The sequence below is a fragment of the Pithys albifrons genome, chromosome 7 (assembly GCF_047495875.1).
Source record: "Pithys albifrons albifrons isolate INPA30051 chromosome 7, PitAlb_v1, whole genome shotgun sequence".
In the NCBI taxonomy this organism is placed as follows: Eukaryota; Metazoa; Chordata; class Aves; order Passeriformes; family Thamnophilidae; genus Pithys; species Pithys albifrons.
Window position 1 is genome coordinate 47,554,618 of NC_092464.1, and position 24,424 is coordinate 47,579,041.

At 40.0% G+C, this 24,424-nt stretch overlaps 1 protein-coding gene across 2 annotated transcripts in view; it reads left to right on the top strand.

The window, feature by feature from the left end:
* The window catches only part of SEPTIN7 (septin 7), a 65,928-nt gene that overhangs the window by 18,892 nt on the left and 22,612 nt on the right, over nucleotides 1-24,424 (top strand). For both annotated transcript variants that reach the window (XM_071561405.1, XM_071561406.1), the window contains exon 2: nucleotides 19,789-19,895. In XM_071561405.1, the coding sequence (XP_071417506.1) occupies nucleotides 19,789-19,895 (107 nt within the window). The remainder of the gene's footprint in view (nucleotides 1-19,788; nucleotides 19,896-24,424) is intronic.

Below are 24,424 nucleotides of genomic sequence, written 5' to 3' on the forward strand. Positions count from 1 at the left end.
TAATGTTGGTTTTGAAGAGTGATACAGGTTTTTTGGTGGGTTTGGGTTTTTTTTTTTTGGTTGGTTTATTTTTTAACCATATCTGTATTCACTCTTCATAGAATTATAGAATGGATTGGGTTGGAAAAGACCTCCGAGATCATCAAGTCCAACCCTTGGTCCAACTCCCGTCCCTTTACCAGATCATGGCACTCAGTGCCACGGCCAATCCCAGTTTAAAAACCTCCAGGGATGGGGAATCCACCCCTTTCTGGGCGGGCCATTCCAATGCCTGATTACTCTCTCTGGAAAGAATTTTTTTCTGCTCTCCAACTTGAATTTCCCCTGGCAGAGCTTGAGCCCGTGCCCCCTTGTCCTATTGCTGAGTGCCTGGGAGAAGAGACCAACGTCCAATCTCAGTTTAAAAACCTCCAGGGATGGTGAATCCACCACCTCCCTGGCCTTATTTTAGTTTATGCATAATGACTATGACTTGTACTATGTTGATAATTTATGTACTCAAGCTTGTCCAAACTATTCTATTTTGCCTTTCAGAACAGGTTCTCAATATCTCAGTGCTGAGCCTGCTAATTAGTAGTCAGTGTTGATCATAAATGAAAACTGAGCACTGCTTGGATTCTATGCACAGGATGAATTAAAAAAGCTTTCTGCCTTTTTACAAGCGTGGATTTATAAGTGCTTTTTGTTTTGAGAATATATGAAATGCAATAGTTGTCTAATGTTGATCCTTCTTAGTTAAATACACTGAAGTTCTAAAATAGTGGTTTACAACATACGCTTTGTGTCCAATAGTGATTTTTGGAAAGAAGTGAGTAAAAAAGGTAAGAACAACTTTAAAGCTTCAGTGTTGTGTGATATTTTTTTTGTCTTTTTCAGTAGTACTGATTTATTTACTTTTATATAAAACTTGTATGTAAAGATGTGCTCAAATACATTGGTTTTTTTGCAGTCTCATGAGATCTGATATATAATGACACATTCCAAGTAGGAGTATCTTTCCATGTACTGTGCCATCCTTCATTTTCAGAACTGTGACCATAAAGATCTCATTCAGTTTCCTCCTTTGAGATCCAAAAGTACTTAATTCGATTTCTTTTAAGACATTCATACATAGTTGCTAAAATACTATTCAAAATACTCTAACCATGTTCTGCAGCTCAGTACTGTCTGGGTCAGTGGACTAATGTTAGAATTGTAAATAAAATACATTTAGTGGGCTGTGAAATCTCTTGAGAGTAGAAGCGTGGTTGCCAAAATCACGTGGTTTTACGTGGGCTCTTTTAGGTTTGTTGGGGTTTTTTTGAGCGGGATTCATGAATAGAATTGAATGGAACTAATTTCTAGTCACTCTCGTACAGTGGAGTCAACAGGTTGCTTCCAGTAATTATATTCCAAGGCACCAAAGTTATTATGGGTCTCATTTTTGACTCTGGAAGGGGAGCATCTCTGCTATTTTACATGAATCCTGCTGCCTTGTTTGGCAAACCACCACCATGTTTTGGTGGGATCAGTGAAGTGTCTCTTGACTCACTTGGCTGCTTTAGGAAGTCTGAGGAGATGAGGACTAGAAAGTCCAGTTCTGCTGTAGATGAAACAAACGCACCTGAAGGGAAAAGGAGTAAACAGAGCAACAGCAAAGCTCTGTGTAAGGAAGCTGGAGTCCAAAAGCATTAATACAAATGCATATTAAATATAATATAAGGAATAAACTGTTTTGGGTGTGTTCCTGTTTGGCTGAATAAAGCTTACTTCCTCACTCCCATTATTGGGTGTGGGAAGACAAACTAAAGTTTTGTGGAAAAGGGGAGAAGGGAGGTTTGTTTCCTTTTTGTGTTGAATATAAATTATACCCCTATAATTAGATAGTTTATCGAGGAAAAAACTTTGAGATAACGGAGGCCAGCAGCAGTGATCATGGAAAAGAGCCCCTTGAGACTGGGGAAGTATTCTGCATTCAGGTTTTAAAATTAGTATTTTTAACTCGGGATTGTAGATGTCTGTGTTAACTATCAGTGCTGGTTTTATCCCTTACCTTTTGTCAGGTACCAGAACACTTGTTCTTTCTAGGGATGGAAGACATGGCAATCAAGCTGCTTGTTGTCAGATCCCTCCTATTCCACCACCTCACTAGATGACACTGGGACTTCTTGAAGAATTTCAGAAGATGCTGAAGAGTAGAAATGTCATATTATCATATAGACACTGGTTTGGCAAAATTCTTGTAGGGTTATTGGACTTGGGCTGGGGGACAACATAAATAATCTTGTTCTATTCTACAGTTGGTTAGTTGGTTGATCAGTTAGGACAAGTGTTATTGGCTGGCAAGTCTCATTGTGTTTCTGATCTGGTGAAACAGTGAGCTGGATAGTTGTGTCTACAATTCAGTTTTAGCTCTGATGGAAATTTCATTTTTGAAGTGGATCTCCCAGTTTGTTCCCATTTACTGGGTTTTCATTCACATCACGGGGCACTCCAACAGCATCTGAACTCGGTTTCTTTCAGAAAAAATACTAAATCAGAAGATTCTGTCAAGGATTACAGCTAATGGGGTTAATTTGCTGATTAGCATTCAGTCCATCTGCCTTGAGGTTTTCTTCGAGGACACTTGTCAGGAAGAGAGAGAGTAAAGAGGGCTGAAAGAGGAACCTGTGCTGACAGCCTGGTAGGAAGGGGTGGCTACTGTGTCTGGAAAACCATGCTTGATTCTGCCCATTGCAGAACAACATGTACAATAATACAATTTATAACCTTTTTTATAAGTCTGTGCTTGCAATTAAACGCATATTAACTGTTTACAAATGAGGCAGTTTTTCTGAGCATAGCTGTGTCCAGTACAAGTGTAAGTGTGGCCTTAGGTGTGGTCAAGTCTCAGTTCCTGTAGTACAACTTCTTATGCAAATTTTGCAGTGTTTGGTGTAGGTTCTTGTATGTAGGAAGAAATTCGTATTTTCTCTGAACTGATTGTGATTTTTTTAAAAGGATATAAAGAACCAAGGTGTGTAGTAGCAAGCTTTGGAAGTTTAGGGTTTTTTGTGTGTAGAAACTCTGAGAACCATAAAAGCACATGACATGTTCAACATGCAAGCTGTCCACTGTAACTTAAACATTTCAAGTTAAATTGAATTAGCCAGAGCAGTTTTGGCTGCTTTTGACTGATGGGTTACTTTGTCAACTGTTGCAAACTCCTCAGTGGTAAAAGCTTCGAGCTTGTTCATCTTAATTCCATAAATGTCAAGGTACTTGGCATGAACAGGTAGCACTTGAGGATTTCCAGTGGGTTTGCTGCGTTTGCTTTTCCTAATGAGGAAATCAGCAGGTAGTCCTGTTTCCTCTTTGAAGGATGATGAGATTTTAATGATTCTCCCCAAGGTAGTTTGTTCCCATTTGTGACTTCAAGATGATCAAGTCAGCAAGAGGAAGATGCAGGAGCATAGGTATGGTGTGTCGCGGGAGACTTGAGGAGCTTCCAAATACTTGCTGAGTAAAGGCCAACAGTCATAATGATCTTTTAAGATTAGGAAATTGATTCTACTAACAGCAAAAAGAAACCAGTGAACATTTCTTTAAAAGGTAGCTGGTATTAAGATGTGACCGATTTTTTTGTGCTACTGTACAAGTGTTGTGAAATCAGCATAGCTTGGAGCAAATCTGACCTGATTTGAAATGACAAATTTAATGCTTAAGAGTATCTTGTATCTGTTTTCAGAGGCACTATAGCTGGAAATGGCTTTTCTGTTTCTTCCTGTGCTGCAGACATTGCCATTGTCTGATCCCTTTCAAGATCTTAATGTAGCTCTTTGTGGGCTATTTGTACTTAAATAAGAACTGTAAAAAATACATACCTTGGGACTGAAAGAAACCATCCAGGTCACTTTGTGGTCTCTCCCAGTTGTGGTAATTATCCCTTTTAGTCATTGCAATAAAGCGTTTCAAATGAAAAAACACTGAGAGCCCCTCCCCGCAAGAAACAAACAAATTGAAAAAACCCAACCAAGGCATGTGCTTTTTGTTGGAGTACCTTCAGTATGCCTGGTCCAAGGACTTCAGGGTTGGCTGGTTGAAGTACTTTATTTTTCAAGAAATGTTTCAGTTTAAATCATTATTGCATGTGCTTTTAAAGGGCTCCTTTCAGTCATCCAGCAAGGGATGTCTTAGGGAAAAATTTGACCCAGAAATATTCAAACTTCACACCCACTGCTTCATGATTTTTTTAAGCAACAGAAAAGGCACAGCTTATGGTCATGATGGGGAACTGGTAAACCCTTAAATCTAGGAAGAAACAGGAGTACATATCTCATTCTTTTTATGGGGGTTAAAGGCCCCCTGGATGCTCCTTTTCCAATAATTGGGCAGTTAACTAGTAGAGAATGATGCTTTGTTTTTTTGTGTTTGTTTTTTTTTTTTTAATCTGCTCATACAATTAAGAGAAACAGTGCAGCATCCTGTGAGAGACTGCAGGCCTGAATCTCCCGTTGAGGGGTGGAAGGTGTGAAATGTAACTCTGGTGTACAAGTAGGAGTTATTACCAATTACAGCTAAGTCTGTTGGTCATGGAGCAATTCAGGCCTGTAATTCAAATGAAGCTTTATTAGACATGAGTGGGGAGGGAAAAGTAGATCTCAATGGAAATTTGGAAGGAAAGATATTTTGCAGTGTTGACAGTGCCAACCTTGATCTTTATTTTACAGTATAGATAAACTTAAATCAAACTAAAAGTAGTTAACCTGAAACAAATGATGTAAAGAGGAAGTTTGTTGTGGTTGTTTATGGCAAGTTTATTTTTAGAAGGATTGTTCTTAGGAGGGCAGAGGGCTTATTGATGTTACACCGTAGCACAGCTCAGTGCAGCAGATTTTTGCTGAAGTTTGAATCTTGCCTAGAACCATTTTCCATGGCTTTCTAATTGATTTTTCTGCAGGGCTGTTCACTGCGGTGTGATTGGATGCTGGGGTGACTAGTGGTGCTTGCCCAGTATGATCCTTGATTTAGGACTCTGTCCTTGTTTTCTCTCTGATTAGTCTGCATGATTTAAGTGCCTCACTGTTGAGAAGTCTTGTTCAGAAGCACTGTAGGTTTGGCTGCCTGTGTACAGCTGCAGTTTTCAGATCTAGTTAGCAGTTTGGTTTTGTTGTATGCAACTGGTACTTTTTGAAGACTTTCCAGCTTTCTGTTCCCCCAGTTCTCTTCAACCCAGCCCCAGATTTTCTGTTGATTCTGTTGTGTATTTGCATGCTGGCTTACCTTCTGATGGGCATTGAGGTTGTAAACACCTTATATATACATAAGTACCAGATCTGTTGGATTCATCCTTATCCATCTTTGGCTTCATCCCTATCTTTAGGCTGCTTAATTGCATCATTGTTTTTGTGATCTTGGCTGTTGTCTTGCCTTTACTTTCGAGACCACATTTTCCAATAACACTATAGTTATTTAAGTACAAAAATCAACCTGTTTTTTTCATTACAGTAAGTTTGAACAAATAGCTGATGTTATTGAAATGGTGCAAGTCCCCCAACCCCCCGTCCTTTTACAAGGATGTTCTCCTACTAATTGTAGCATTTGGAAATGGCTGGGAAAAATCCAGACTTGCATCTTTCTATTCAAAAGTATCAGAATCAATGGAAATTCCAGTCACTGTCTTGTGACTCTGTTTTGGAGTTCTTTATGTCATCTGGCTACCTTTGTTTCATATCAATACCAATGGATTTCTTTGACGTGGCTCTTTTTTCCACTGACCAATCCGACGTGGCAAACTGTCTTTTTTTAGGCCTCCTTCGATCGTTTTAATACCTCTGTAATGTGACCAGCATAAAGTTACCACTGAAAAATAACCAAAACTTCTGTCTCCAAGGTGGCTGGTTCCTCTGAGAGGCTTCCCATCAGAACATGGCAAGGATGGTTAGATGTTAATGGATAAAACACTGTGCAGAAAAACACTTTTTTACTCTGGCATTGAGTTAGCTGTAGACTTGTTTGTTTCAAGATTTGTGTTTTTCTCATTTTCTTCTAGGTTTTCAATTATTGTACATCTTCAAAAACTGTAAAACTTGAATGCATATTTTCTTTTCAGTATTGTGTGCTTGTCAGCTGCTTTTCCCAGAACAGGTTGTGGTGACTTGTAGGAAAATGAGACTTGAGTACTTTTTGTTGCACACAAAACCCCCCACCCCACCAAACCCCCCAAAAACCAAAAAGTGCCCCCTCTCAAAACCCAGCAAATGAAAAAACCACCAAAGAAGCTCCAAAACCACAGAACAACCCTCCCTCCAGAAAAGCCCCCCAACCAAACAAAACTGAAACAACACCACCAAAAAAGCCACCCAACCAAAAACTTTAAAGGTTTTCTTGTTTAATGAAAAACAGAACAAAGTGAAGGTGGAAAAAATTAAACTCTGCATTCCATATGTGGTCAGCCTCTTTTTGTCTAGTTTTTCTGTAGAGCTTTTTTTTTTTCCTTGAGTCTTGTGTTTTTTCAGATGCTGGAATTCTCTTTTCACACTGTTTATTAATATAGTGGACAACCCTTTTTAAAGATGCTTGTATGGGGAAATTGGGTTGATGTAGAGGGTGTCAGTCACATAGGAGGACAGAGGAAACTTCATATTTTTTAAGTACTTGAAAAAGAATAACGTCCTCAGTGGCATTTATGAAGTGTCCTTCTGATTTAATTAGGAAAAACTGTGATCCAACAATAGCAGCTGTTCCTCTAGGCTGAAGTTCAGATTTTAACCTGGCCTAAGTCTTTGCTGCTCCTGAGAGAACTAATAGCACTTGATCCAAATTGGATTAGAGTGCAAATCCAGCTGGAGTGTTTTCAGGGAGCTGCAAGGAAGGTTGGTCTTCTGTCCATTTGCAGCATAGCAAAAGGAAAATCTCATGTCAGCACAAAGAAGGGGTGGTTTGGAGGCTGGGAATTAATTTTATTTTTTTTCTGTAACGGTGCTGGTGGATATGACAGTTGTGAGTCAGAAAGTTGTCGGGCAGTCAGCAACAGGACAAGGGGGCACAGGCTCAAGCTCTGCCAGGGGAAATTGAAGTTGGACATCAGAAAAAAATTCTTTCCAGAGAGAGTAATCAGGCATTGGAATGGGCTGCCCAGAGAGGGGGTGGATTCCCCATCCCTGGAGGTTTTTAAAGTGAGCTTGGCCGTGGCACTGAGTGCCATGATCTGGTAAAGGGACTGGAGTTGGACCAAGGGCTGGACTTGATCTTGGAGGTGCTTTCCAACCCATTTGATTCTACGATAAATGACCTTTGGTTGCATTGGACTAATGTTTACTTTTGACTAAAAATCTTGAGCGTTACATAATGTGGTTGTAATGAAGGTTTTGTGTTTGTCTGAGATACTTCTCCTTGAAGAATTTTGACTGCTGTAGTTGGAAGAGCAGCTTATCCTGTGGAAATCTTCCAACTGAAAATGCTAAACGAGGCTGTGCACAAGTCAGTCTTGTAGGAAACTGTTAAAAAGTATTCCTAGATAAAGGATTTAAAATTGTATTTTGTGAATTCTGTGTGTCTGAAATTTCTGAGAGCTCATGGGAAGAGCACAACACACAGCCCTGCTCAGCTGAAGTCATGCACCAAATCAGGTGATGTTTGCAGATATACATAACTCTGTCCTTCAGCAACGTGCTTTCCAGTTGATGCTTTTTTAAGCTTTGGTTGTTGCAGCTGCTGCCCACCGTGATGTAGGATGGAGGCAAGTATTTATTCCTTGTTTTAAAAGTACAACCTCAGTGTTTGTCAGTGACACATCCTTTAGCATAGTCTCGGCTTTAATTAGTTGTGTGTTTCCAAATCAGCATGTCTGTGTTTTAAGTTAAACATTTTGTGGGGTATGGAAATCTTATTTGTATGCATTGTCAAATGACTCCCCAAATTTTATCAAATGGGGAGCTTTCACATATGCTAAACCATAAATAAATAACTGCACATTAATCAGATGTGTCTGTCTTGGACTTCCATGCATCAGTGAAGCTTTATTTTTTTCCTGTATTCTCATTAGTAGAATTACTATTTCAGGAGGAACATACTCACTTTGAACAATAAACTTGAATAGGAGTATGGCAATTGCTCAAGTGAATTTTGATAGATGACACATGAGGAGTGGGAAGATTTTTGCTGTGGGAGAGCAACATTAGACTTCAATTCACATTTTCAGATGAAAATCCATCGTACTGCAAAAGTAGTATCCTCATATTCAGGCTTGGGGAATATAGAAATTACTAGACTGTTTCATGTGCTTCCAGACTATAAAAGGAAATAACTTTGAAGTCCACAGTGAAACTCAGCCTTTGAGTAGCATAAATATTTAAATAGAAGATGAGGTGAGATTTTGTGGTATTTTGCATTAAAAAGACTAATTTAAAGGTATACCAGTTCACTATAGTAGAGGAGAAGCTGCAAGATGTCTCTTTTTTTGGGTCTTGGAGATCTATACTGCTGGAAATTTTGAAATATATACAAAGTTGCTAATTTAGAGGAAACTGACTATTGACAAAGTATTTATTCACCACTTTTCTGCTACATCAATGCCAGGCAGAGCAGAAACCAAGAGCTGCAACTCAGCAGGCACTGAGACAAAAAAGAGCTTGTCAGATTTTCATTTACTTACCAAGTCAGGTTTTGGGGTTTTGTTTGTTTGTTTGTTTTCCATTGCAATTGACTGATTTAAGAATTTATGTGAAAAAATACTTGAAGAATTATGTTTTATATTTCTTTTGACTAAACTCATTGTATATCATCCTCAGCTTCTGTAAAGGACAAGCCAATGACTTACCAGATTCTGTGTCCTTGGCTCTGTTCTGTCCCCTCTATCTGGCAGGAACTCCAGGAGTCCTTCCTGGTCCATCTCTCGTGTCTGCCCTTCAGGCTCATCCACTGCAAAACAGCGAGCACGCCAAACATGTCTTAGGGTGTCACCTTATCTGCAGACCTGTCCTTTTTCCTCTCAACTTGTGAATGTGGCTTTTCTCGTTGGCTACAAAAGCAGCTCAGTTTTCTTCTGAGTAATTATTGGAAAGCTGAATAGTGGTTGCATCAGTTTGGGAGCAGTGGCTTAGCACTCAAACAAAACAGTTCTTACCATACTAAAAAAAGGTGAAGACTTGACAACACAACCTTGTTGCAATTTACCTCAACCTTTTTTAGAGATAAAATACCCATTTTTAGGACACCAGTGGCAGCCGACTTAGGGCAACAAAAGCATTTAACGACCCCAAAGTAAGGAGGCATCAAATTTGTGTATTTTGCCAAGGTTGTATGGGAGTGGCCCCGTGGCATAAAGGAGAGGACTCTGGACTCTGAATCCCAAGGACCTGAGTTCGAATCTCAGCAGAGACCGTCCTCTGGCAGTTAAAGCCTCCCTGCCATCCCATCCCATCCCCTCGGATGCTCAGCAGGGTCAGCCCCGGTCAGTACCGGGGGCTGTGACAGTCCCGAGGACTTCACTGTCACTGTCCAAGCTCGCTCGGCTGTGGCAGATGGACCTCGGGACTGAAACTGTGGGGCCAGTTCTGCACACGCTGTGCCTGACCTAAAACATCCACTGTGCAGGCTGGAAGGGCACGTGGGGAGAGCCCTGCCCGAATCTGTCCATACATACGTACATAGGAGTGGCAGCAGTGTATCCAGGAGAGCACATCCCTGCTTTGCTCTTGCTCCTTGTTTGGCTAAAGCTAGACCAAATATTAAGAACTTAGAAATTACATTGCCCTAACTTTTCATTCTTTATTGCCCCAAAAATCATATCACTGGGGTAGAGTTGCAGAATTCTGTCTCACTGTCTGTGTCTTTCTCTTACCACTTGTGTCAGTTAAGGGTTTTGTCATAACATAATTTCCTTTGTGCTGCCTGCAATAAAAAATGCTTACAAGGACATTAGGGAGAGAAGGCATCACGAAACAAAGTATAAGGTATTGAAAGAAATTTTGACTAGCACTAGACATCCTCTAAGTTCAGTCCTCTGACAAATTTTTGTGGATTTATTTAATAGCAGGATGTCTTTCCTGGGATATTTTAAAAGCACTCAACACTTATATCCAGTAGTTTCCATTCTGTTCATGTGTAAATTTTTCAGGGAAGAGCTGATGGAGTGTTGATTAAATCAATCCAAGTGCTCTTTATACTCTCCTGCAGAGATTCATTAGATTCCATGTAAATAATTGTTTTTGGTCCTGTTGAAATTTTCGGTGATACTCATGCCTCAGGTGTATCCATTGGTGGGGTTTTGAGTAACATGTTGCCTAAAGTACTTCACCTTTTTCTCCTTTTGTGCAAGTTAATGTGTCGTACGTCTTGTTTTTAAGTGGAATGCGAGCCATACAGTCTTCGAGGTGTTGACCCTGTATCTCTACCAAGTACTTTAGTCTTAAAGATTAAGTAAACCCAATCACTTTTTATTTTCTCATTAGCATGTAGATAGCTGTGTGGGCTTTGTTTCAGTCTAAGTAATGAAAGATCCTACTGTGACTAATCTGTGATCTCTTCATTAATACACCTTTCATTATTTAGTCAGCAAATGTTAGAAATTTTGTGCTGCAAATGCTGTACAATTGGTTGTCAGTGGTAATGTAGAGATAAAAAAATCATGTTCCTGTAATCTCTCCTTTTTTTTTTTAGGAATTCATATAACCACCGAATTTAATCAGTTTTATTTATCACTGTATTTGCCTCCAGAGAGTAAGTCTACCTCTGCAGCTTTCTTTGGATGCATAATTTTTCAGACCAAGCCGTGGTGATCTCAGATGTTTTCTTTCTTAGCCTTAAGCAGTTCATCCTTCTTTAGCATTTTTAACAACAGTTTTCTGTTCCTTTTGCTTTGATTTTTGAAGCATGTGGGTTTTTTCTTCCCTTGTGAAGGCTCTTTATTTTGGCTTTGTCAAAGCCTGTAAAAATTCGAGGTATATCCTGGCTATGAGATGTAACTGTAGAAGATTTGTTGTCCTGGAGCTCTGAAGCTTCTGTCACTTCCAGTTGACTTCTTTAACCCAGTTATTTCACAGAGAGCTTGTGCATTCAGATTTTCTGCACAGGTCAGTTTTGACAACTTCTTGTTGCTTGTAATGTCTCTGAAGCTGCTTTGCAGTGTGACTTAATCAGACGCAGGACTTTGATTTCACCTAGCACAGAAAACAAAGCAGGGTAAGCTTTGGCAAGCCTGGGCTGCAGCTGCCCATTGTGGACTTGTAATTCCATGCAAGCTTGGATGCTGAGCCCAGGTTGTTGCATTTCAGCTGTTGTTGGTACTTGATGTGAGTGGGCCAATGCTATGGGATGTTTTATTCATCTGTAATAACGTTCAACAACTAAAAGTAGAAAGAAACTTGTGGTTTTGGTTCCCTGGTTTTATTGGGCTGAAACTGTTTTCTGAAATGCTGAAAAATTGCTTCCTTTGCCTGATGTTAAATTAAGTAACATGTCCTGTTTTAAATGGCTACTTTGCAGACATGCTGTTTATCAGGAGCAAAGCCTGTGCATGCAATTAGTGCAAATGTGATTTTCTTTATGAAGTGCCACAAATTCTTTGACTTGTGAGTTATTGGTGATTCTTTTGTGACAGAGAAGAGGTCCAGTTTTAAATGCAGATTTTTACACTTACACTAGTTTCTAAAAATGGGTGAGAGTATTTGACTTACCTCATCTGTCTGGTGTTGTCTTCCCCTCATTTTCCCATCGTGAAGTTCCCAGATTCTGAGTTTGCTGGGTCACTTCTGGTCTCACAGTGCTGCATTACCAATTCTAGTGCGAGAGCTGGACTAGGAGTAAGGAACCATTTCTCTTGTCAGTAGCCAGAATTTCACCTGTGAAGATAAGCCATTGGTTCATGGCTATTTTGATCTGCCAGTTACAGAAAGCTAGACCTGCTTCTGCTTTGAGGGGAAACAGTAGTACTTCATAGAATCATAGAATCAGTTGGGTTGGAAGAGACCTCTGAGATCATCAAGTCCAACCCTTGGTCCAACCCCACTTTGATTACCAGATCATTGCACTCAGTGCCATGTCCAGTCTCACCTTAAAAACCTCCAGGGTCAGAGAACCCACTACCTCCCTGGGCAGGCCATTCCAATGCCTGACCACTCTCTCTGTGAAGAACTTCTTCCTGATATCCAAACTAAACCTCCCCTGGCAGAGCTTAAGCCCATGCCCTCTTGTCCTACTGTTGGTTGCCTGAGAGAAAAAATGGCATGTAGAATCTGTTGCAATATTCTTCTGAAGTACTTCCCTTCCCTGAACTCTTTAAATGCCATCTGTGATGAGAACGACATGCCAAGACTCTGTCCTCAGTTATTGCACTTTGAATTTCACTCTTAGGAAAATCAAGTTGTCTTACTGTATTCTGAATGCTGAAAGTTTGTTGATGCAGTTGCTAATAGGCAGAAGTGAATTTATTGCTGCTAGACTTCCCTGCTACTCCTCTCTGCCAGGAGCAGCTTTGTGGCTCTGACATATGTTGCTTCCACAATTTATGCTTCAAATTTAAGTTGTGAAATAGTGGAGCTTTGGCTTTATTCCCTTTATAAATGGCCCAAAAAGTACAAAGTTGATATTTTTGCAAGATTGCATATGACACTGCCCTACATAGAAGAGTAGATAATATGGGAGCAGCATGGTCCTGTTCCCACCCTCCTCCTGATGGGTTCAATTTGGATGTTCCTGCATGTTTATTGAAATGCTGGACTGTGTTTTGTAAAGCTCTGAAAACCGGAACTGGCCTTTACGAAAGCTTCTAAAATCAGACTTAAAATGAAAAGCATCTTGTAGTCTCCGTTTTTGTGGTTGTCTATAATGACATGGCAGAGAGTAATTCCCCCTCGCCCAGAGAATGGTTCCTTCATACCATTTGGTGTAGTTCAGGCTCTTTGATTATTTATGTAGCTTCCCTTCTGTACAAAAGCAGAAGACTGCATGTTACAGTGCCATCAAAGCCATGGCATATTTGCATAAAGCTGCAGGTGCTGTCGTGCACATAAACTGTGAATTGCTAAAGGATGTAAGCAGCTGAAATGCATTATTTTTTATGTCTTCTGACAAGCTTTTTACCCCTCTCTGAGTCACCAGCATCAAACTAATGGGATTATATTTTAAGCAGCAACTGTCACAATAATTAGAATTTATAAAATGGAAAAATTTCATTAAAAAAATGGCTCAGTAGCTAAAAATAAAATACACTTTGATGTAAACATTGTGTATATGTCGGTTGTGGGGAAGTACAGCGTTTTTCTGTTGAATCCGATCCCTTTCTGCACTTCATCACAGAAGAAACATATTGTTGAATAACTGAATTCTGAAAAAGCAGTGAAGCAACTGCAGCTTCTGTTTGACTGTATCAAGGAACTCTAAATACAGATTTCTATTTACAATGCAGTGGAAACTTTCAAAAATTGTGCAATGGGTAGAAAACCCGTGTCTCTAATAAGGTGCAGGCCCCCCGGGATGAGTTACCTTCTCTCAGCCATCAGAGGTAGCAGTTAATGCACCTTCTGAACCTGTAGTTCCTGTGGTTTCCAGTTAATGGATACAGTGGCAGGGTCTGGGTCATCTTCTTGGAGAGGATACACGAAGGATACCACTTTGAGCAAGTTAACTAAGTCCTGGTTTCTGTGATGGCCAGAAGTGCTTTTGCTTGCAGTTTTTTTGGCCAAAGAATATCTTGGTTTGAGGGGAAAACCAAAATGTTTACCAAAAAGCAGAGGAGAGGATTCCTCCACAATAATCACTTCACTCTTTCTTAAATTTAAGGAAAGGAACTTTAATTAGAAAATGGATATAAGAAGGATAACTCTTCTTAACTAGTATATGTAAACATATAACTGTAAACAGACCAGAGCAAACTACTCCCCCAGCACCAAAGGTAAAAAACAAAAGAGAACAACCCCCAAAGCAGTAGGTTCCTCCTGGAGCAGTTGTATTTATGGACAGTGTCAGTGTCACACCTTGGCTGGCTGTGAAGTGAATTTTCAGTCTTTTCCCAGTGAGGCAGAGATAAGGGATGAACTCATGTGGACTCTCTCTCTTTCTCTCTCCTTGTCCTCTGTTCCAAACGGAGAAGGAAAGGTGGCAGTGGAGGAAATGGTGATAGTTTACAGGAATCTCCTTGCAGTCCAAGTCGGTTCCCAGAAAGAGGGGAAAAAAGGTCTGCAGTGTCCTGAAAGCAGCTGTGTCTCTCCCTTCTTTCTCTGAAGCTCAGGGTGCCTAGAGTTGGAGAGGAAAAAGCAAAGAGCAGAGCCAGCTAAAAGTCCCACCTGGAACTTGGGAAAACAACTTGAAATTCCTAAGTACAAGTAGCACAAGTGGTCGTGTTCCTGTGGTGCAGTTCTCTATCACAGGGCATAAGCAGGAGATGCTTTTTCACTGGTGAGTAGCCAAGTAATTGTTAGTGAAGAAGAGAAAGACTTCTGGTGATTTCTGCAAGAGTAACTTCTAACGAAGAAGTAGGAAATAAAACATGAAGAGAGCACACTGACAGTGTTAAATAGTGGTTAGCCAGTCACCTTGATCATTTGGTATGTTTAATGAATTCTCTTGTGGAGTCATAAATCTAAGAATATAAGTCACGCATCACGGCTTGGATTTTTAGAAAACAAGATCCTAAAAAATATAGAAAAAACCCCCTGATCCTGATTTTCAGAATGATGTGGTAGCTTGAAGAGGAAGTGTCATGTGTTATTGAGAGAGGCAATATGTGAAGGAGGAAATGGCAGCCTCCAACAGAAGTTACATATAAAGCTGTAAACTGGGTTGGGCTGGATTTCCTGTCCACTGCTGTTGCAGATATTTGAGTATGAATGGCAGAGGCTGAGTAGTTGGAGGAGGTTGGAAATACGCCACATTCTTGGTGTGTCACAGCAATGAATGGTCAAAGAATCATCAAGATTAAGGATAACAATTCACTTCTATTATCACTCAGAGGAGATCTGCAGTCTGAGTTTCTTGGGAGTAATAACGTCATTAACAAGAACTGATGGATAGAAGTTAAACTGGAAAATAACAAACAAATAAGTTGGCTGTGAGTAGCTTTTCGAACTGGTTATCTGGATCATTTATAGGGAGTGATTTAGAAATGAAGGTGAAAGATTGATGTAGCTCATTGAGAAGAACTTGAGATAGTTTTGTTGGGTTTGGGGTTTTTGGTTGGTTGGTTGGTTTGGTTTTTTAACCTGAGCACTGCTTTCCTCCATTCACATGGATTGCACGTCATTGTTCCACTTTGTTAATTCCCTGTACATCCTTGCTTTACTGTTGTTCTGGAGACTGTTACCATGGTTTGCAAACCATTACACTGTTACCAGTGGTCTCTTTTGACCTCCAGAGATCATCATCATGGCTGGGCTTCACAAACTAAGATTTGGGCAGGCCTCTGCCCACACTTGCTTATGTCTGAGATATATATATATTTGAAACTTAAAAGAAAAAACTGAATGTGTTGTGGTTTGGTTTTTTGGTTTGTTTTTTTTTCCTTGGTCTCCCTTTTCCTGCTCCAGCTTGTCTCATTTGTGTAGGAAAAAAGGAAAGTACTTGATTGGTGTTTTGTTCACAGAAGAAATTTTGCTGTCCAAGGCTAATTTGAAATGATGTGCTGTGGGCCACTCGTATAAAGATGATAATGGTTAACAGATAATTGTTAACCCAAGTATATAAGTAAAGCTCATCTATTTGTTCAACCATTTACAAATTCAGGAATGGGAGAAGAGTTGGAACTTTTGCCAGTCCTGCAAGGGCTGACAAAAGATTTTCCTTCTAAAGACTGATAGAAGTATGTTAGTAAAGTTCATTTCTACCAGCAAGAGTGGCCACTTCATGTGTTTGAATGTGACCATAGAAACAGCTTGATAAAAATGTTAACATTTTGAAACACTTAAGTTGCTGATAAACATGAGACACAAAATAATGAAGAAAAAGAATACTATATTTACTCAGAAGAAGTTGAAGCCTGTGTAAAACATTTAGTGGCAGATCAAAGGCAATGTAAAACCAGTACCTGGATACAAAAAAAAGAATAACCCTTTGGATTCAGGATTGCCTGCAAAAAAAATTTCTTTCTTTTTAAAACAAAGCATAAAATATTTCTAAAAATCACACACTCCAAATTAGGCATCTAGATCTAACTGCAACATGATGCATTAAGTGATTGGAAGTTATTACTACTGAGGAGGGTTTGTTACACTGAATCTTTGTGCAAATTCATGTAATGGTCAAAGGGCAAAATCTCATCAGCAGTGTGTACTGCAAGTGGGAAGATGCATTTCATTTGGGCTGTTATCTTTGTGTTAAGGCAAATTAAACTTCACTTGTTTTCCTTTCTCCCTTCTGGGCTTTTTTTTATTAGTCTTATTTATAGCCTGTTGCATCCCTGGAAGGTGATTTCCCAGCCTTTCCAGAAGGGAGTCCTTTCAGGGAAGTTTGGTTGAACAAGGTTCTACATGGGAAGGACAGAGGGTTTTGTTGCGGGGTTTTGTTTATTTGATGAATTTTTTGGTTTTCTGTTTGTTTGTTTGGGATTTGGAGTGAGGAGGGGTGGTGATGTTTGATGTGATTTATTTTGGGTTTGATTTTTTTCTTTCTTTTTTTTTTTCCCCCCTCCTCCTTACTGTATTTCTGGCAAATATCAGAATATTTTCATATACCCAGAAAGGCTGCTGGAATTGTTCACTACTAGAATTGACACACTTGGTTTCTCTAATTCTGCTTTCACTGTAGACAGCAGAGAAATTCCTGTTTTATTACAGTGGAAGCAGCATTACTCACCATAGTGCAATATTGAATATTCCAGTTCTGCTTTTTACCTACAGTTTCAGTGTAATTGTGTCATTTGATTTTACAGCCTTTTATTGTTTATCTTGGGTGTTGACTCTTATATGTTCCAAGGCACAACTGCATCCAGGATTGGTGTATCAATGAAAAGTCTCACATCCAATACCTCAATTACTGGTAGCAGTTAAGCAGTTTGAACTGTTAAAATCTGCACTGGCTGATTGAATTTAGCATGGGTAGAGGTGTCTGGGAGGCTGGGCACCTTTGGAACAAGGTGGTACAAAAACATCCTTAGCATACTTGTCTTTTCACTAATTTCACCTCAAAACTGTCTTCACATCCTTGCAGCTGTCAGGGTGGCAGAGGGTGAGGAGGGGAGCAAGCCCCAGATCTCTTGCAGTGTAACGCTCAGCAGTTCAGGAACTGCTTGGTATGGAGTGCTACAGCTGCAGGAGCCATCCAGGGCAAGCTACTGGTGGGTTTCCATCACGTTCTTTCAAAGCTGAAAATCTCATTTCCATATGTTGAATTTCAGTGGCAGTTTAATGAGCAGTGATTTTCAGGAGAAGTGGTTGTTCTCCATGTTTTCCCACTTAAAATTCGTTAGCATGTTGAGATCAGCAATAACCCTAATGGAAGGGAGAAGGGACAATTCTTTTTGTATATTGAAGCAGAATCTGATGCACGAATCTTTCTTCCATATTGTAGAAGAAGGGCAGTCTCGTGGTGTAATGGTGAGCACTCCGGACTCTGAATCCCAAGGACCTGAGTTCAAGTCTCAGTGGAGACCGTACTGGGCAGTTCAAAGCCTCCCTGCCATCCCATCCTGTCAGATCTCGGATGCTCAGCAGGGTCAGCCCTGGTCAGTACCGGGTGCTGTGACAGTCCCGAGGTCTTCACTGTCACTGTCCAAGCTCGCTCGGCTGTGGCAGATGGACCTTGGGACTGAAACGGTGGGGCCAGTTCTGCACATGCTGTGCCTCACCTGAAAAATCCACTGTGCAGGCTGGAAGGGCACGTGGGGAGAGCCCTGCCCAAATCTGCATTCGCAAAGTCTGGCCATACATATGTTCTAGAAGAGAGAGTTTTGCAACATTATGGTCAAGGTAAAAAGCAAAGTTCATTGAAAGGATGTGAATTGTACCTTGCAAAATCAGAGCCACCCTCTCTTTTGAGATCTTCAGCAGGGTGGATAAAAGCCTTCAGTTTAACTGGAATGATATGTACATCTTGAGCAGGGTTGTGACATGGAGAAGCTTGAGCTTCAAACTGGCTGCATGCAGGAGATTGGAAAGTCGTGCTTTGAGGAGCTTCTTTCTGTTGCAAACTTAGTAGGGAAGCCTCTTGGCTGCAGCTGACCCTGCCCTTAAAGGTCTTGTAAACACAGGGTAGAAAATGTGTCCTTTACAACCAGACCCTTTCAGGCCTGTATTTACTGCATGGTTTGTCAGGATCTAATTCATCTGACCACAGAAAAAGGCAGCGTTTGTAGGGTAGTGATGAAACGCTTGCCAGCAAGTGTGTCCCTTCTGCCTTGTGTAAAGCTGTCCTGTTGTGGTTAATGTTTACTGCACTGCTAACCTGAGACCGTAACTGGAGTATCTCCTTTTCCTTTGGCTGCCCCAGCCCATCTTCCCGGCTGTAGCCAGACCCTGCTCGCAGCATGGGCCAGTTTATCTCTGGAAGAGGGTGGGGTTTGAAGAACAAGCCCTGCTAACAGCGCAGACAGCCGGCAGGCGCTCTGGGTGCAGTGTTTCATCAGCTGCTAATCCGTTTACAGTCCAGCTAATCAGATTGCTCTGCACGGTGCTGGAGAGACTTTGTGCTACACCCCTGTAATCGAGATGGCTTGATGTGTATAAGTATGAACTCGAGACTGCTATCACAGTGGAGACAGGGTCTTCTCTGCTGAGGTCTGTAACTGCTTTCTGTTCTGTAACTCTCCTATTAACCCAGGACATTTACCTCAAGAGAAGTTTCAAAGCTTTCTTAGTCTCTAAATCAACACACTGTTTGTTGGGGATGGAGCGATTAATGCATTGGGTTTCTTCTTTTCAAGTGTGGGGGCAAGGCAGCTCATTCTCCTCCCTCAGTGAAAGTGTGTACTTTGCCCCCAGATTCGTTGGGTTAAAAGCAACGTGTGACTGTTCCTGTTTAGATCAATGTACTGCCAGACTGCATATGAAACTTAGAGAGAGAAAGCGTAATGTTTTTTATACCTTTTCCCTTAGTTCTCATGCCACTGTGGATTGTTGTGTTCAAGTGGTTTCTTGGTAGTAAAAAACTAAGCAAAGCACTTGTCTTTTAAAATGCTGTAATAAGTAGCTGATCTGACCATGTCTCTGTAGAGCTGTAAATGGGGGGATAGTCTTTGCTATGGGAACTGCGACTGTATTTGCTTTGATCGTCATGGCAGAGTGTCTCCAGAGTCTCTTGCAAGGCTGTGACTTATTGTTGCTCATGAGCAAATTATGAAAAAAACCCCAAATTTCAGTCTCCGTTCCCTGCCCCAACAACAACAAAATTCCCAGGCAAACCACATAGTTTGAAATTTCATTTTATCTCTTGTGGGTTTAGTAGTTAGACCAAACTAATCATAGTCTTTCTCCCTCCAGAGCTACTCCTACCCAACTCCCTTCTTTTTTCCCCCTCCCTGACAATAAGACTCTCAAATAATATTTAAACTAAAGGAGATAACTTAACCTGCTGTGGTGTTATGATAAGAAGTCATATCAGGAATATAGCTTGTTTATAAAATTTAATGTAATATCATCTCTGTTTTAATGGGAGCAACGAAGTGCTAAATGCATTCAGTACTTAATGTGATCAGAATAATTAATGTCTGTAGAATGCAACAGTGGCATTTGAATTGAAGAGTTTTCCTTGATATTGGACAAGATGATAGATTCTCAAAGCCTTAGAGTGCAGTACATTGTTTCAGATACTATGTTTCAAGAGTGTTTGAAATGTAGATCTAAGTATTTATACTTAATGTGATGCTCCTGGTTTTACTGAAACTGTTCTGTTTTCTTCTAGGTGAATCTGGACTGGGAAAATCAACATTAATCAACTCATTATTCTTAACAGAATTGTATTCACCAGAATATCCAGGTCCTTCACACAGAATTAAAAAGACTGTACAGGTATGTCTGGGGGAGGGAGAAAGATCCAACTTGAACAATGCGTCTTAGTACTGTGAGGTGGTACAGTTGTTACATATGCACCTATATTGCAAAATACATTGTTCTGATGTGAACCGCTAAGAAATATTCAATTTATCTTTGCAACAGACCTTCCAGGCTCTCAAACTTGTAGCCTGTTGAAGTGTTGGGAGCCCTAAAGGGGTTTGTGTGCTGCCTGTACATAAGAGAACACACACGTGTGCAGTCCTCTCTGAAAATATAGTGTTTTTATTATCAGTTAAAATTTTGAATAAGTCTGCAGAAATACACAGATGAGCATTAAAACCCTTGGTTGTTTAAGGCAGGCTTTTGGGAGAGTGTACATTAAAGGATTTGCCAGAAGTGCAAGGGCCTGGGGTATAAAAGGATCCACAAGTCTTCTACAGACTGTATCCTTTGTATACCTGGTAGAAGTTGTTATTGTGAAATATATCAAGGACTAGGGTGAGCCTGTCAGACCTTAAGCACTGAACTTACGTAGGCAAAGACTGTGCTCCTGCAGGTGCATGATGCAAATGAAATAGTCAAAGACTGGAAAACTGAAGTTGATCCATTTGTTTTGTGTAATAACGTGTTAGTGATCAAGTATATTTTCTCTCAAGAAAAGAAGCATGTTCTTTGTATTATGAAAGGTTATTAAAAATAACAATTACCTAACAATGAGAAATAATGGCGTTATGGGTAGTTTAGGAAAACATTATGTTCCAGTGGGATATTTTTTGCCTCCGCAGCTGAGCAGCTGAATAAGGATGCTTGAGCTCTGCTCACCTCTCTTGATGTGCACTTGTTTAAGATTTTGGTGCAGGCAGCTTGTGATAATCTAACTTTGTACAGGTGAGGGCTGGGGGTGCTCACCAATGCTAATGTTGTCCTGTGGTTTCTCCAGCTGCCAAGTGACAGTCTCAGACCACCTCAGCTGAAGTGACTGGGCAATTACAGAGGTGTCATAAAGTGATTAAGCCCAGCATTGAGTTAGAAGGGTAGGCAAGGTGCTAAACAGAAGTTGTAAAATAGAGTCCTTTTTTATTCAGTGGAATCAAATAACTGTGCTCCAGTGCTATGATCCACTGACCATACTGTTTTGAGGGACCTCGGATTTTTTTTTGCTTGGGTTTTTTGGATAAGACTTGTTTTAATCCAGTCTCAGAACACAGAATAATTACCACAGTACCAAGAAAAGTTAGTTATGCTCATATTGAGAAGTTTAAATGGCATTGCTTGTCAGATAGTTCAACATCAAAGCTTGAGTACTATTACAAAATGCATTCATTGCAGAATATCAATTTTTTTAATTTACAAGAAAGCTTTTGAACATCCTGAGTTCTATTAACAATATATTCATACTTTCTAAGCTTTGGTCATGTCTATTAGGCTATTTTATCAGTTTAATGTTAAACTATAGTGACTCTTGCAAAATGTACTTAAAAGCTTGTTGACTTGGGCATCAGACCATTATTTGAATTAGCAGGGTTGAATTTATGTACTTGATTTAAAGAGGTGCTAAGTGGGATGGAAGAGGAGTGCAAATAGTTAAGCTCTGGTACTATATACTTATTACTGAAATAATAGGTGACTGTTGGAAAGCTAAGTAGAAGGGCAACCTTTTTATTGGAAAATAGATGTAATGTGATCTCATTACTGATGATTATACATTGATTTAGTAGAAGCTAAAAAGAAAAAAACCAAAACCAAGATATCTTTCAAATATAACTCACTCTCACCCTAGTTAAAGGTACATCAATGTGGAAAAAAATGTGTGGAGTTTCTGGAATTTAAGTACATTCATCTGTTAGGCAGCAAGACCAGATGATCTGTTTATCCTGACCTTCAGAGAGGGTTGATTTTTATTAATTTACTGGTTGAATAAAACCCCTCCATGCTTTTCAGAAAGCTTCACATAATGATTTTTAATTTTTTTTCCTGTAAAGCTGGAGGGGGGACAAAAAGGGCTTGAACACAACTCAGGCTGGAAAGACATTGCATGTGTGGACTAAAGCTTGAGGGTGGCCAAGAGCTGGCCAAAACTATTTCCAGTAGTGAACTGCAGTCTCTTGTGACTTAGGATTTAATATGATTGGAATGAAACAGATTTAAAGATCATCTTACCCTTTAGAAACTACTGCTTACTTTAATAAGTACTTTTTTTGGTACACTTACAGTGCAACATTGCTGTGCTTTCAGTTGTTTGCGGTGAATGAAAAATCATTAAGTGTAGCATTTTAAGTAGGAAATGGAAACTATCTTATTTCAGGGAAAATGTGTAAGTGAGGATAAAATTGTGTGCACTAGAAACTATGTGTGTGATGTGGAGGTGTTTCCAGTCAAATACGAAACAGTTGGAGCTGCTATTTGGATCCATTGGAGTTGTACTCTTTGCCAGTGAAAACCTTGCTAAGTTGAGGATTGAAAGGGTTTTGTAGAGTACAGGTGAGACAGGCCCCCAGAGCATCTGCAAACCTGGAATCCGATAATCGCCTGCTTCTGTGTGGTGGGAATGACTTACTGACCAGGAATTGTATCTGAGGCTCTCCCATAGATAGATATAAACTGGTTTGGGCTGGAAAGCTGTCGCAGATTGAAGTTGTTTTCTGAAGCAGGTCCTTTGTATTAGTTTCATGGAAAACACAGAAAAACAGTTAATACTGAGTGATTTGAAGTCAGGTTGATTCAAAGCAAACTGACTCAGAAATGAAGGGGTATGAAATATATTTTCTGTGATCACTTTTTTTCTGTCTTCAATGGAGTATGACAAAGGCATGTTTAATCCAATAAAAAGCAGTCCAGCTCCAACAAGCATCAGGTCATGAATGCTGTGTAGTGACTGCCAAGGAGACCAGTGTGACCCACTTGACTCGAGTGCATGGGAAAAGGGCTGTTTGAAGGAGACTTTTCTGAAAAAGTTTCAGATTCCAAGAGTTGAACTAATGTTTTCCATGAATCCCTTGGGAATACTTGTAAATCGGATGATAGGATGCAGTTGGATGCTTAACTGTGAATGACACTAGTTTACAGTGATTTTCTGGATCTTTTCCAGATGTTGCTGCTTTCTGTGCCCTTGACTATATATGGACACATCCCTTTGGGTTAGAAAAATGCAACTTTGCAGAGGCTTTAGGCAGGTTCTTCATCTGCTGCCTCCTACCAGCAGGATCTGCTGTTTACAGTGTATGGTGGATGTGGTCTCATTGTCCACATCACAAGCACAGGACATGTAATTTGATCAGCTCATATTTCTTGTTCTGTGGGTTTTTGAAAACCCTGCTCTGATAGCAAGATAGCTACATGAATTTATGAAAAATAAGAAAAAATTTGCATCCTCACCACCCTCTGCACTGCCTGCAGAGATTCATTTACTGCAGGCCCTTTGTCAGAAGCTGATTTCACAAATTCAGCCACATTTAGGTTTTACAAGCACACAGAATCAGGGAAGATATTTGGCATGGAATTTCTGAGGACCTCCTGACCTTTGTTTTCTTTTGTTATAAACATATGTTTGAGATAATATTTTATTAATTACTTCTTTTGTAAAAGCATTCCATCTGGAGTGCATAATAATTTAATGGTTCTTGCTGGGAATTTTTGTGCTGGAGAATAAAGGTGATACATTGTAGCGCTTGGCAAGAATACATCTCTTACCCTTATCATCTCTAGTACTTTGCAAGTGTTTGGGGTTTCTTATATTTTCAGAGAGCTTGGTAGTAGAAGGGGTAGGAGGACTATGTGGTTACTATATGCAAGATAGCAAAAAGAATGCAAGGAATCAGAAGTTAATCTCCTGTGTGCTTGTGAGTAGTAAACTCTTGGCTGAATTGACTGTGCCTGGGGATTTCTGTCTTGGGTTCTGGCATTGATTGTGTACAATACAATTTCTGTATAGAACTCTTGAGGAGGGGGGAAAATACACTCACCACAATTAAAATGTAAGTTTCTGAAGTGCTGCTTATTCCTAGATTTGAACTGGATGATTTGAGAAGGATAACAATTGTGAAAGAGTAACTTGGTGGTGTCTTATGCTGGGGTGTGCATGGGGTTTTTGTTTTTCATTTTTTTTAATTTGTTGTTTGTTTAGTTTTTTAAATTTTTTGTGTTTTTACACCTACCTGACCTGCAGTAAAGTTTTCTCAAGTAGGAATTTGAGTTGGGTGGCCTTGAAGTCCAGCCCAACCTGGATTCTTCTGTGACATTCTGGAAGCTCAGTGTTAGGGACTCTTGTTTCATGAGCCTTACTGATTTCTTTTTTCTGTCTTTTTTGTTATGTGAGGATGATTTTATGCTGTAGGCAGCCACAGTGTAGCTGAATTAATTTTTTGAGGGTAGAGTGAAAGGGTTTGATCTGACTTGGTTAGTATTCCTACTGATGAGTAGGTAAAAATAGCATCCTGCAAACTCAGAGGTGAAATATGAAGCTTTCTTTGCAGTTAGTTACTGTTTTCCGTGTTTGTGTATATTCTCTTCTGAATTAGAATCAGTGTTTTGCTTGTGCAGGAGGG